Consider the following 14,248-nt stretch of genomic DNA (forward strand, 5'->3'; position numbering starts at 1 on the left):
CCTTCATATATTTTGAAGTTCTGTTATCAGATGCATAAATTTTTAGGTTATGTCTTTTTTATTAGTTGATATTCCTATAATGATGGAATAACCTCCTTTATCCTTGGTGATATTTTTTTTACTTTGAAATGGACTTTATCTTACAGTAATGTAGCCACCCAAGGTTTCTTTTGATTACTGTTAGCATAGCACAATTTTTTCTATACTTTTAACCTACTTGTATCTTTCTATTGAAGATGATTCTTATAGACAGCATATAGTTGGCTTTTGCTTTTTTATATTTTAATTAGGGTGATTATACCATTGCACCTAATGTAATTATTAACATGACTACATTTAAAGCTACTCAACTCTCTATGTGTCCCATCTGTTCTTTGTTTTGCTCTTTTTTTCTTTTTCTTCCTACTTTTGGATGACTGAGTACACTTTTAAATTAAATAATTAAATTAAATTAAATAATTAAATTTTATTTGTTAGCTAGTTAATTACAACTCAGGTTTTGTTAGTTTAGTAGTAGTTTAATGGTTTGTAGTGTTCATCTTTAACTTTTCACAGTCTATCTTCAAATAATATATGATTTCATGATTGGTATAAGAACCTTACAATATATAGTGTACTTCATTTCTCCCTTACTGGCCTTTGTGCTAATGTCTTCATACATTTTCCTTTTACTTCTAAACAGCACACTATATTATTTTTTTGTTTAAACAATAAGTTAACTCCTTTAGGAAGTATAGTTGATGTAATATTAAATTAGTTTCAGATGTACAACATAGTGATTGAACAATTAATACCACAATAAGTGTATTATGGTATTATTAACTATATTCCCTACATTGTACTTTTCATCTGGAGACTTACTTTATAACTAGAAGTTTGTACTTCTTATGTCTTTTCACTCATTTTGACCATATTCACTCATTTTGACCATACCCCCGCCCTCTACTTTAACAGCCACCAGTTTGTTCTCCATATTCATGAATCTGTTTCTCTCTTCTTTTTGTTGTCATTTTTCATTTGTTTAAGATTCTACATATAAGTGAAATCATATTGTATTCGGATATTTAAATAGTAAGAAAAACCTTATGTATTTACCTTTGGAGTTACCAGTTCTAATGTTCTTCTTTCTTTTGTATGGATCCACATTTCTATCTGCTATCATTTTCCTTCTGCTTGAAAATACTTTCTTTAGCTTTTCTACAGTGTAAATCTACTAATGATGAGTTCTTTCAGCTTTTGTATGTCTCAGTCTTTTGTTTTGCTTTTATTTTTGAAAGATCTGGATATAGAATTCTAGTTTGATAGTTGTTGGTCCCCTCTCCTCTTCACTGCTTTAAAGATGTTGCTTTACTGAGTTACATTAATTCCAACAAGAAATATGTTATCATTGTTATCTCTATTTCCCTATATGTTGTGTGGAGGTTTTTCCTTTGGCTTATTTTTAACATTTTCTCTTTACTGATGGCTTGAGAAGTTCGATTATGATGTGCTTTGGCATAGTTTTGTCCATATTTCTTGTGCTTAGAGTTCATTGATCTTCTTGGATTTGTGGGTTTATTAGGGTTACCTGTTTGGACAATTTGGGGGCTATTATTTTTCAAATTATATTTCTTCTCCCTTGTAGACTCTACATATGCATATATTAGGCCACTTGAAGTTGTTGTATAACTCACTAAGTAGAGACATGGGTTTCTTAGTCTGGGATTGTTTTGTTTTGTTTTGTTTTTAGATTTTATTTATTTGACAGAGAGAGAGAGAGCACAAGCAGGGGGAGCAGAGGAGAGGGAGAAGTAGGCTCTCTGCTGAGGAGGGAAACTGATGTGGAGCTCGATCTTGGGACCCTGGGATCGTGACCTGAGCCGAAGGCAGACATTTAACTGATTGAGCCACCCTGGTGCCTCATCAGTCTGGTTTTCTTTAACATATGAAATATTGTTATAACTTTTTTAATAAAGATTTTGTAATTTATTTAAGAGAGAGAAAGAAGAGAGCACACGTGGGTGGGGCAGAGGGAGAGAGAATCTCAAGCAGACTTACAGTGATCTAGGAGCCCAGTGAGGGGCTTGATCTTGTGAGCCTGAGATCATAACCTGAGTTGAAACCAAGAGTCAGATGCTTAACCAACAGTGGCACCCAGGCAGCCCAGTTATAGTAACTTTTTAAACATCCTTGTCTGCTAGTTGTAACACCTGTGTAGATTATGGGTTAGTTTTGATTGATTGCTTTCTATCCTTAATATGGGCCATATTTTAGACTTACTCAGACTCTTCTCAGAAGTCTACCCTCTTCCTGTATGCTCTTAACCCAAAGTGAGACTTTTGGGTCAGAAGGAGATACTTCTGAACTAAACTACTGATCAATGTCACCCAGTTTTTATCTCTGTCTGATTCTAGGCATATCATAACCCCTACCATCCTTACCTATTGGTTGAGCACCTCTGTCCTTCTCTTTATTTACAATATTCATGAGCAACAATTGGCCAACTGGTCCCTACCCAACCCTACCCAACCATCATATGCCTCAAGAATTCCTTTTTGCATAGCCCTGTGAAGACCTTGGCCTGAATCTTCTACTCAAGTAACCCCTTTACCACTAATATAATTCTCTGTGTTTCCATTTATAGGATACTACCTAGCCGTATGTCCTGTTGTCTCTGCCAATTCAAAAATAATATTGAGGTTGTTTGCAAGACAGTCAAGCTGCATTGTGACGGTGAATGTTTGACAAATGCCACACGTTGTGGTGAGTTTGAATTGCCTCATGATATATATATATATATATATATATATATATATATATATATAATTTATATTTAAAGATTTTATTTATGAGAGAGAGAGAGAGAGAGAGAGAGAGAGAGAGAGAGAGGCAGAGGGAGAAGCAGGTTCCATACAGGGAGCCTGATGTGGGACTTGATCCCAGGACTCCAGGATCACGCCCTAGCCTGAAGGCAGGTGCTAAACCGCTGAGCCAACCAGGAATCACCTCATGATATATTTTAAATTTTTAAATTTTATTTATGTTTTAATTTTTATTTTTAATCAACAATGATAAATTTTTAACTAATGATGTCACTGCATTATTTTTATTCACTCAGAATTAAAACCCCTAAATTTCTTTTTTTTCCCAAAGATTTGAGAGAGATGTGAGTCGAAGGAGGGGCAGAGGGAGAGAATGTCAAACAGATTCCCCACTGACTGTGGAGCCCAATGCAGGGCTCAATCCCATGACCTTGAAATCATGACCTGAGCTGAAACCAAGAGTTGTATGCTTAACCCACTGAGCCACTCAGGCACCCTTCAAATCCCTAAATTTATAAGAACTATTGCTTTGTTATAAGTCAGATTCTCAGTTACATTATTAAATTAATTACTCCCAAATGAAAACATATGCATCATAATTTGTAAACTGATTTCATATGTATCAGATCTCAGGTCCCCATTGTCTTATATGACAGGTGGAGATATATTTTTGTTTATTCTGTTTGTTTTTACAAGTTATTAAGAGTAAAAGTGATGCTGATTTATAGATAAAGTTTATTCAGAGCCTGAGAGTTTCTGTTCCCTAACCAGAAACTGCTGCCTTCTTATGGATAGAGAGCACTCTTCTATTCTTGGACTGTCCAACTCGGAACTTGTTCTGAATCCTCAGCTTTTCTACCCAAAAACACTCAGACACTTTTAAGTATTTTTCTGTATACTATGTTTTATTGGCACTAACTTCATGACTTCCAAAATGTGCTTCTGCACCCAGATAGCTTGAATATGGTTCCCTATCAATGACCTAGGGTACATTATAAATAACACTTTGCTACCTCTGTAAATACAATGTTGCTTATTTTTCAAAACAATTTTTTACTAATTACTCCCTTATCTCTTAGAGGTGGGCAGAATAGGCATGTTTAACCTCCTTTCACAGGTGAGGAAAAATGAGATCACAGGTGAGGAAAAAAAAAAAAACAGAGTTAAGTACTGTTGCCTAGCACTCAAGTGTCCCGTTTAGGGCTCTCTACAAGCCCGTTGCTCTTCCTTTCTTGTGACCTTTATTACCTCTTCCTCTGACTCTCATCAACACCGCTGAAAATACTTCTAATTCTTCTGGAAATGAAACTCGGTTGGATAATACTGTGCATGTACACAAGGCATTGCTGACTTTCATGTAGTGGGAAGCTCTGGACGGTACCCTAATAAATAAAGCTAGAAATATTAGAAATGAAAGTGAAGTATATTTCTTCACATTCTGACAAAAAATTTCTTTATCCCTTCTGCATTTTAAAACCTCAAGTATTATTCCATTGATTTATCAAACATTCCACATTGGCATATCTCTCATACCTGGAAAATCTCTTAGCCTACACTCGTTCCCTGCCCAATTTAAGCAAAGAGCCAGGGTGGACTTAGTGCTTTTTTTCTGTCTGGAGCTTATGTTTTGTGTGAGCTGCAATATATGGGAGCAGGGGCCAAGCATAGTAATTGATGGGTAGATGGAGAGGGCATGTCCAGATGAGGCCCTACTAGCAGTGGGTGTTTTCATGGGCATCTGTGATAGTAGCAAGAAAACAAGCACACTGAAGAGACAGAAGGAGGAAACCCCCTGCTCCCACTGCATCTGAAGCAGTACAGGACAGGGTATATGAATACCAGGAGTCACAGTAGATTTGCAGACAGTTTAGCTCAGTGTCTTCCAGACTTGGCTTTTCTTAAGTACTAGATAATTGGCCCTTGGAGACCAAGGGTTATGGAATAATCCTAAATGTAGTTATTCACGTTGTGGAAGGTTCTGAAGAAAGAGCCATTTAAAAAACTACCCTTTTCTCCTTTTGTTGTTGCCAATATAGGTTCAAGTTTGAGTTTGTGTCCTTGATAATGGTACTCAGATATTTGGTGGTTCTTAATTTTTATGACTGGGATGTATGACTGCAGACTGACAAAAAGCTGTGCTATCAGCCTTTCATTATCAAAACTAGTTTCTTCTTTTTCTGACAGATGAAAAAGTATCTATAATGAATGTAGAAGGATCATTCATGAAGGTATTAAAAGCCCGGAAGAAGAGTACCAGTACTGAGCTGACAATTGAGCCAGAGAAGGCATCCTCAGACAAAAATGGCATCGGTCTGTCAGCTTTTATGAATGAGCAGCTAGACTTTAATGATGAAAGTGATGTTATTAGTGCGCTGAATTACATATTACCTTATTTCTCAGAGGGAAATGTAGAAGATGTAGAATCAACATTACTACCATTCATTAAAACTCTGTTTTCAAATGTTCAAGATGGAGACAAGTCTGTGGGTTACTTGACAAACAACACAAAGAGCCCTTCTCTTGAACCTGGACCCAACAATTCAACTTACAAAAATAAACTGAGGAAACTCTCTTTCCTGGAAAATTTGTTAGATGCAGAAATTCAAGAAAAAATTGATGAGGTAAAAAAGAAAGAAAAAACTGCCGTGCTTATACCTCCCGGGCTTTTAGGTCCCAAATTTAAACGCCAAATCTTTCCAAAGAAATTGGAAACTGCCCAAGGACAGGAAAAGAGCCTTCCCAAGGCTAAGAATGTACGGAAGAGGCGGTTTAGAAAAAACAGGGTTCTCAAGGGCCCCAAGGACCTACAGAAAAGGCACTACAAGGAAGTGGATGTTCAGAGCACCCAAGAGAAACAGAGTGCCCAGTCATTTGTGAAGAACATGGCCAAAGAAAGAAGGCTCAGTAGACCATCCCCAAGGGAGCTGGAGGAGCTTCGCATGGCCCAGAGGCCCAGGAAATTAGTGGGAAACTCCGTCCACACAGAGCCTTCATTCATAAAGGAGCACGAGGCAGCAGCCTCTTCTTTCCCGAAGCAATACATAATGGGCAGGCCTTCTGCCTCCACTGCTCCAAAATCCATACCTAAGGTGAGAAACCAATCAAAAGACTTAACCTACCCCATTGCTGTTTTAGAAGATGCGAATGCTAGAGTCAGGGAAATGGAGGCTTCCAGACCAGTCTCACATTCTGGGAAAAAGTATATTTTCCATAAAATTCGCTCACGTATAGTCCAAAGAACACCCAAGACCAAACAAAGTAAAAAGTTCAGAAAGAAAAACTCACTCTCGAATATACTGATGCCTGCACAGAGGCCTCCATTGCCTGCAGTCAGGAGCCTCATAGATTCCCCTTCACAGGAGGCTATTTCATCTTCAGAAAAACGGACTCAGGAAAATCCTTTTCCGGAATTATTTACTCTTTCAGAACCTTCTAAAGAAAACACTACTGTAGAAAACACTACTGCACAGAATGTTTCTGAAGAGATTATTTCTCCAGGAAGCACTACTGTATCAGAACAAACTCCCCCTGAATTCACAAACCGTAGGAATCTTTCCACTACATATTCTACTACCACCAGAGACAACTTTGTTCAGACTGTTAAACAAACCAATGAAACACAATGGGAATACCACAACTTGGTCCCTGACTTGCCCCCAAAGCCCACAGGCTTCAGTGTTGCAAAGCTCTCATCCGCAGGTGATCTATTTGAAATTCAGCTAAACCAGCAGCTACGGTCCCTCATCCCGAATAATGACGTGAGAAGGCTCATTTCTCATGTTATCCGGACTTTGAAAATGGACTGCTCTGAGACCAATGTGCAACTGGCCTGTGCCAAGCTTATCTCCAGAACAGGCCTCCTGATGAAGCTTCTCAGCGAGCAGCAGGAAGTAAAGGTGTCCAAGGCAGAGTGGGATACAGACCAATGGAAGACAGAGAACTATATCAATGAGAGCACAGAAGCCCAGAGTGAACAGAAAGGGCAGGAGTCAAGTGAGGTGAGGATAACTCCTGAACCATGGGGTCTGAACTTTTAGTCAGTTTAGGACATGCAATTAAAGCACCCACGCACAAGGACCAGGGCCTCCCAGTCTGGGTCTTGTCTTAGCCATTAATGTTGGCTGAGACAGTGATCTGCCACTTTGCTCCTTTAGAGAATGGTGCCACTATTCCCAGGTAGATGAGAAGAGGACTTAACATACAAGATAAATATATTATCGAAGAAAGGGCTAATGATAAAATTATATAACACATTAGATTTGGTATATTTCTTTTTTAAGATTTCTTTTTTTAATTTTTATTTATTTACGATAGTCACACACAGAGAGAGAGGCAGAGACACAGGCAGAGGGAGAAGCAGGCTCCATGCACCTGGAGCCCGATGTGGGATTCGATCCCGGGTCTCCAGGATCGCGCCCTGGGCCAAAGGCAGGCGCCAAACCGCTGCACCACCCAGGGATCCCAGATTTGGTATATTTCTTAAGAACCTATAAGCCACTCCTCTGAAAGAATGAAGTTTTAGAGTAGCTTAAGAATAGTTAGCTTTCATCCTGTTTCTTTGATTTCGAAAAAATTGTTGTTTTTTGTTTTTTTTTTTTTTTTTTTTAGCTCACAAAAGAAGTTCCAGGTTATGGCTATAACAACAAACTCATCTTGGCAATATCTGTGACTGTAGTAGTAATGATTTTGATTATAGTTTTCTGTCTCATTGAGGTAAGAACAACCATTAATTCAGATTTCCAGAAAATCTTTTGTCTTTATAATAGATTCAGAATTTACAAACTTAAAATCAAAGCCACTTTCGCACTTACTACTACTTGGTATTCCTCTTTTGTCTGACAGACTGACATGTACCTCGTTCTTTTATTGCAAAGTATATTCTGGGGATTTTTATTTTATTTTATTTTTTTAAAGAGAAGCAATTCTTTTTTTTAAGATTTTATTTATTCATGAGAGACACAGAGGCACAGGCAGAGGGAGAAGCAGGCTCCATGCAAGGAGCCTGATGTGGGACTTGATCCTGGGTTCCCAGGATCACACCCTGGGCTACAGGCAGTGCTAAACCACTGCGCCACTGGGGCTGCCCTATTCTGGGGATTTTTAAAGGAACTTTCCATTGCCAGGAGATTTATGGATTATAAACAAGGCAACAAGCCATTAGACTGTTTTGGGACATTAGGTTTAAGAAGGCCAAGTTAACATGAGAGTAACATTTCTTCAACTCAAAATTCTATTGGTTAGATGTACTCACCAGTCACTTTCAGACTACCACTGATTTCTTTCCTTGGTTGAAATGATGAGAGATAGTATCCACCCTCATGGAGCTATATCAGGCATCCAGGAAAAAAGGACATGGCTTAAAGATAAAAAAAAATATCCTCTTGTTGATTAATTAGATTTACTCAGCAGCTTTTTCCACACACTGAATTATGTGAATAGTTTTGGTTAAAATACTGTAGCTAAAATCCTGCATCAGGCTACTCCAAAGCATGTCATGTCTATAGTCACCTGTTCCTGGAGGTTGCCTGTTTACCTTTTCTTCAATTCCATAATGACTTCACACTGGTTTATGCCAAGCATAGGAAGAAGAATATTCCATATCCAATTTCATGCCCACAACCCTGGGAGGACAATATTACCATCCCTCTTTCATACATAAAAGGGGATCAGCTTAAGGCTCCAGTGGCAAAACCCAAAGCAGAACCCAGTTTTACTTAACTGCAAATCCTGTGCTCTTATTCCACTGTTCTGTCTCCTTAAAGATGAAAACACTGGCCAGCATTTGAAACACTGAAATTCAGTGAAAGCCACTGAAAGGATTAATATATTTAATATGAAAAGAGTTTTATCAGTCACCAGAAGATGACCAACAATCCAAGGGTGAAAGGGGTGAGACTACAAGAAATGGGAGATGTTTTGAGTCTGTCACCGTATATGCGAGTTCTTTCCTTGTGGCCTATGGGATGTGGGTCTTGTTAGCGAGGCCTTTGTTGCCTTTATACTGTCTTCTTCTATACTTATATTTGTTATAATTTATATTTTTCAACCTGTATAGAATCTGTTTTGTTTTTAGGCATGGTTGAGGTAGGGGATCTAACATTTTCCCCCTACAGAAAGATCCAGTTACTTTAAAATCTTTTATTGAATGGTTCATTCTTTCTTAACAGATCTAAAATACTATTCTTTTTTTTTGTAAGATTTTATTTATTCATGAGACACACACGCACAGAGACAGAGACACAGGCAGAGAGAAAAGCAGGCTCGTCTCAGGGAGCCCAATGTGGGACTTGATCCCCAGACCCGGCTTCACCCTGTGAGTCAAAGGCAGATGCTCTACCACTCAGTCACCCAGGCGTCTCTAAAATACTTTTCTTATCTGGACTCTTATCAGTCCAGTTTCCTTTCCCATATCACACTATATACTTAATTCCAAATGCTTTATAATAACCTATTTTGATGTCTGTTAGAGTTAAGCTCATGCTCTTTGACCTCCTTTTTCATACATTTCATAGCTAGACTTGCATATCCCTTTACCAAATGTCAGCTGGCCAGTTTTTATTTTAAAAAAAGAAAAACTATCTTGGGATTTGAATAGGATTGCTTTGAGTTTGAGGAGAATTGACATCTTTGCAATATTCTAGGAACATGGTATCATCATGTATTCATTTCTTAAAGTCCTTCAGAAGAGTTTTAATGTTTTCATCTCAAAGGTCTTCCCCATTCTTTGCTGTAAGTTTATTCCTAGGTACTTTATGTCTTTTATTGATATTTTTTAATCTTTTTAAGATTTTATTTATTTATTCATGAGACACACACACAGAGGGGCAGAGACACAGGCAGAGGGAGAAGCAGGCTCCATGCAGGGAGCCTGATGTGGGAGTCGATCCCGGGACTCCAGGATCACACCCTAGGCGGAAGGCAGGTGCTAAACCATTGAGCCACCGAGGTGTCCTTCCTTTTATTGATATTATAAATCGAACCATTCTTCCATTTGTTAATTAGTTATTTGTGGAACGTAAGAAAGCTATTGCATTTTGCATGTTGAGCTCCTGATTTTTTATTTAGCCACCTTACTGAATTCTCATAGCACTTACAGTAAAATGTATTTTTCTATTTTTTAAAGATTTTATTTATTCATGAGAGACTCAGAGAGAGAAGCAGAGACACAGGCAGAGGAAGAAGCAGGGCCCATTCAGGGACCCTGATGTGGGATTTGATCCCAGGACCCTGGGATCATGACCTGAGCCAGAGGCAGGCGCTCAACTGCTGAGATACCCAGGCATCCCACTACAGTAAAATTTAAGTTGACTCTCTTGGGCCTTTGAGGTTGTCCATAATTTCATATGCAAATATGTTTTGTTGCTTCCTTTCCAATACTTAATTTTTCCTATTGCATTGAGATGCCTGGAATCTTTAAAAGAAGTTTTTTCCTATTTCATTGATTAGGACCTCTTCAACGTGATGAATAGTAACAGGAATAATAGGCATTCTACTCTTGTCCTTGACTTTAAAACAATGTTGCTATTTACATTTCTGGTAGATACTTTTCTTTTCTTACTTCTAAGAAGTTTTATTAGGAATTACCTGTTAGATGTCATCTAAGACAGTCAATAAAATGTATTGCCAGCTGCACACAAGATCCCAAGTTGGGACTATGGAAGAGTCAAAGGACTACTAAACAAATAGAATTCCTGCCCTCAAAAAAGGTTGAATAAGACTTAAAATACAACGGAATGACTACAGATTTGGAGGCATGGTCATTGAGATGGGTACCTGTGATATGTTTTCTTCCAAAACAGATTTATTCTCATAGAGCAGCACCAGTGGAAGACGAAGAAGGAGGCTCAAGGTAAACTGGCAATTATTAAAGCAGAATTTCAGAACTAGATTTTAGAACTCCTATTTCACTCCCCTTGTTTTACACCCAGGAAACTACCAAAGGCAGAAAGAATATTGATTTGGTCTAATGCTTTGCCTGGATCCAGCCAAATTAGCTTCCCAGACAAATCTGAGTTAGAATGGAAGTAACGCAGAGCATCTACTGTCACTACTCCTTTAAAGAAAAAGGGTGGAGAGGGGTTGGATGCACCTGTTCCTGCTGGTAGTGACCATCAGGCCTGGCTACAGAGTCTTGGTCTAAGAGGGCTAGTCTTCAAGGCTGATGGAAGGCAGAAAAATAGGACTCCTCCCTGTAAAGTGGCAGGAAAACTTCCCTCCTCCTCCTAGTTTTTGATCCACCACTCTCCATTCCCTTTGTCCAGACTCCACAGACTGTTAACTGGGAGAGGCCTTAGGTAATAGTTTGTCTCTTCCCTTTATAATAAGGAAATGGAGAAGAAAGGGAAGGTAAATTGCCCCATGGGCATACTGCTACTGAGTGTCAGAAGATGGTTCCTTTCCAGAGGGGCACTTCTCCTCTGATTATACTGTTCTTGGGCTGCGAGCTACATTTTATGTCACAACTCAGTACATACATACTGCCAAGACATAAGCAGGTTTTTAAAAATATTTTTTAATTTATTCATGAGAGACGCAGAGAGAGAAGCAGAGAGATAGAGGGATAAGCAGGCTCCTCTCATGGAGCCTAATGTGGAGTTGATCCCCAGACCAGGACCACACACGCCCTGAGCCAAAGGCATTAATTACTCAACTGCTGAGCCACCTGGGCGTGCCAACATGAGCAGTTTCTAAGACAAACTTACTATACACTCTGATTTTTCTATATTGTTTGTATTCAAAAATAATAATTTCTGTTTTAGTGCTGGCTGTGACCTTTTCACCCACTCATTAGCCACAGCCTGCAGTGAGAAAGTCAGTGAGTTAGGTAACTTTGTTGGTTGGACTCGTGCAATTATTTGGTGTGAATGAACTGTAGGATAAAGCAGCTAGGAAAATAGAAACACCCCTCTCTCTTCCTCCCCAGCAAATGATGCCTATGAGACAAAGCCCAAAGGGGACCAAAGTAAACTGCTTCTGGAGAGAGTAAGGTGCTTCTGTGTTATACTTGCACAGTTTGTTCACTTCACGAGGGCACTCGGCCAAGGGCCCAGGTGAGCAGGATGAAAATCTTGCTTATACTCAATGCCAAGCCACATACAAAGGCCTCCCCAGAGAAATTGTGGGGCCATTATGGACAGACATGGGAAAATTCTGGAAGTCTAGCATGCATGGGATTATTTTCAGGATCCCGGGTCTGTAGTGATTTTGCTTCCTGTGATTATGGACTGAGATGTCCTAATAGGACCAGAGATACACATTGTGAGAGGCATGGGAAATGGCATGAATCACTAATTGTCTGCATATGTGTTTCCTCCAAGGCTCTTCTTTCATTCTCTGCTGCATAAGAGATGTTCAATCCAACGTGAGAGTCAGGTAAATCTGAGGAAGATAAAGTCCCATGGCTGGAGAGAGCAGGGGAAATGCAGAATTAACAATGTCCTTTCTGTTTTCTAGGAGGGCTTTTTCTGGAGAAGGCGGCCACTTTGGCTTCGGGACATGTACAGACCTCTCAATGCCACACGGAAGAAAAACATGGCACAGAAGCTACACGACAGGGATTCTTCTGATGAGGATGAGATTTTCAACAAGGAACCAGGGTACCTGATTGGGGACAATTTATACTTCTTTTCTAAAATGAGTTAATTATGAAAAGTTTAATTGTTCCTTTACAGAGTTAAAGGCATTCTTCTTCTTATCTGCAGAGAGAAAGGTGATGCCCCAGCAGAGAAGCCTCAGGCTGCACATTCAGCTGCTGAAGACCTGGGTGAGGAGAGCGACAGTGAACTCCGCACCGTCATCGTCCTCAAGTGACCTTGTCCTGCCTCAGGCTGTCTATAAAGTTTATTTTCTTTTTATTTTTATTAAAAAATTTATTTTTTATTGGTGTTCAATTTGCCAACATATAGAATAACACCCAGTGTTCATCCCATCAAGTGCCCCCATCAGTGCCCGTCACCCAGTCACCCCCACACCCAGCCCACCTCGCATTCTACCACCCCTAGTTTGTTTCCCAGAGTTAGGAGTCTCTTATGTTCTGTCTCCCTTTCTGATATTTCCCACTCATCTTTTTCTCCTTTCCCGTTTATTCCCTTTCATTATTTTTTGTATTCCCCAAATGAATGAGACCATATAATGTTTGTCCTTCCGATTGACTTATTTCATTCAGCATAATACCCTCCAGTTCCATCCACGTCGAAGCAAATGGTGGGTATTTGTCGTTTCTAATGGCTGAGGAATATTCCATTGTATACATAGACCACCTCTTCTTTATCCAGCTCCCCCTCCTCAACTATTAACCATACTGAATGCTCTCAGCCTCATCTAGTCTAAAACCGAGAAGTGGTTCTCACTCCCGGAGAGATTATTACCAGAGAAGCAGCCCCCACACACTCAGGGCCACATCTCCACCAGCCATTTTTTACGGGTCACAGAACCCCTGGCCCAGGTCAGTGGAGCTTGCTTCCAAGAGCTGCCCTGTTCCCAGGCCAGCCCTATAAATACTCCCAAAGTCCCCCTGGACCTGCAGTTAGTAGTACCTCTGCCGCCGGGCACTGTCCCCACACTCAGGCCCTACGCTCCCCGCTGGACCAAAGCCTGCAGGTGAGAAGTGACCAAAGCAGACATCCCCCCTCCCACACACTTTGGACCTTTTGTTCGGAGTCCACCTGCAAAAGAAATGTCAACTCTACCGAGGAAAGCAAACACACAAGTACCTGGCTAGATGAGAATAACCAGATCCTGGAGCTTCGTGCCTCAGGGGCTGATGGGCAGGTACAGGAGAAAGTCCCGAGGAGGAGGGAGCGGGGAGCTAAAGACGCCCTGCTGGCATAAGATATGGTCAAAACACGTACACTTTTTTTCCTCAGAGCCCCCGGGCTGGAAGCACCACCAGCGCCCATGCCCTCAGGGAGGCAAAAATAGCGTAGACGTCACTAGTCTGCTTTTACGAGTGGGAACCTACCCCTCAGGAGGCCAACGTTACACGGATGGCGCTGAGCCAGGCGAGATGAGGAACCCAGAAGCCAGGATCTAGTCTGAGCAGACACTGCTAGAGGCGGGTGTTAGGCCAAGCTCCTCGTACGTCGGTGACCTCGCTTAGTGGCCTCACCTCTTCAGGCGGATCTCCCTCGCCCGTTAGCAGAGTCGCGAGCCTCCCATCGTGACCTTAGGTGAGAGCAGAGCCGGCTGCTTAGTTCCCTGAGCCACCCAGGTGCCCCCATCTATACACTTCTGATGTTCCATCACCTTTGCTTTCGCGGGACAAACTGAACTTAGCCCTGGTCTACTGTCTTCTTCTATGTACTGTTGGATTTGCTGTGAGAATTCCTGGTTCAGCATTATCGCCCCTCTGTTCATGAGGATGACGGGCACGTTAGTTTTCTCGTACTTTTGTTCTTGGTCCTATTTCAACGGAAAGTTTAAACTAACCACAGAATGAGTTGGGGGAT

At 40.5% G+C, this 14,248-nt stretch overlaps 1 protein-coding gene across 1 annotated transcript in view; it reads left to right on the forward strand.

Annotated features, from left to right (window-relative positions):
- LOC129514735 (leucine-rich repeat-containing protein 37A3-like) overlaps nucleotides 1-12,613 on the forward strand; it is a 45,489-nt gene extending 32,876 nt beyond the window's left edge. The window contains exons 10-16 of the mRNA XM_055333459.1: nucleotides 2,624-2,742; nucleotides 4,986-5,263; nucleotides 5,534-6,799; nucleotides 7,410-7,514; nucleotides 10,601-10,650; nucleotides 12,119-12,173; nucleotides 12,255-12,613. Of these exons, the coding sequence (XP_055189434.1) occupies nucleotides 2,624-2,742; nucleotides 4,986-5,263; nucleotides 5,534-6,799; nucleotides 7,410-7,514; nucleotides 10,601-10,650; nucleotides 12,119-12,173; nucleotides 12,255-12,443 (2,062 nt within the window). The 3' untranslated portion in view covers nucleotides 12,444-12,613. The remainder of the gene's footprint in view (nucleotides 1-2,623; nucleotides 2,743-4,985; nucleotides 5,264-5,533; nucleotides 6,800-7,409; nucleotides 7,515-10,600; nucleotides 10,651-12,118; nucleotides 12,174-12,254) is intronic.
- The last annotated feature ends 1,635 nt before the right edge of the window (nucleotides 12,614-14,248 follow it).

The sequence above is a fragment of the Nyctereutes procyonoides genome, unplaced genomic scaffold (assembly GCF_905146905.1).
Source record: "Nyctereutes procyonoides isolate TBG_1078 unplaced genomic scaffold, NYPRO_anot_genome, whole genome shotgun sequence".
Taxonomy (NCBI): Eukaryota; Metazoa; Chordata; class Mammalia; order Carnivora; family Canidae; genus Nyctereutes; species Nyctereutes procyonoides.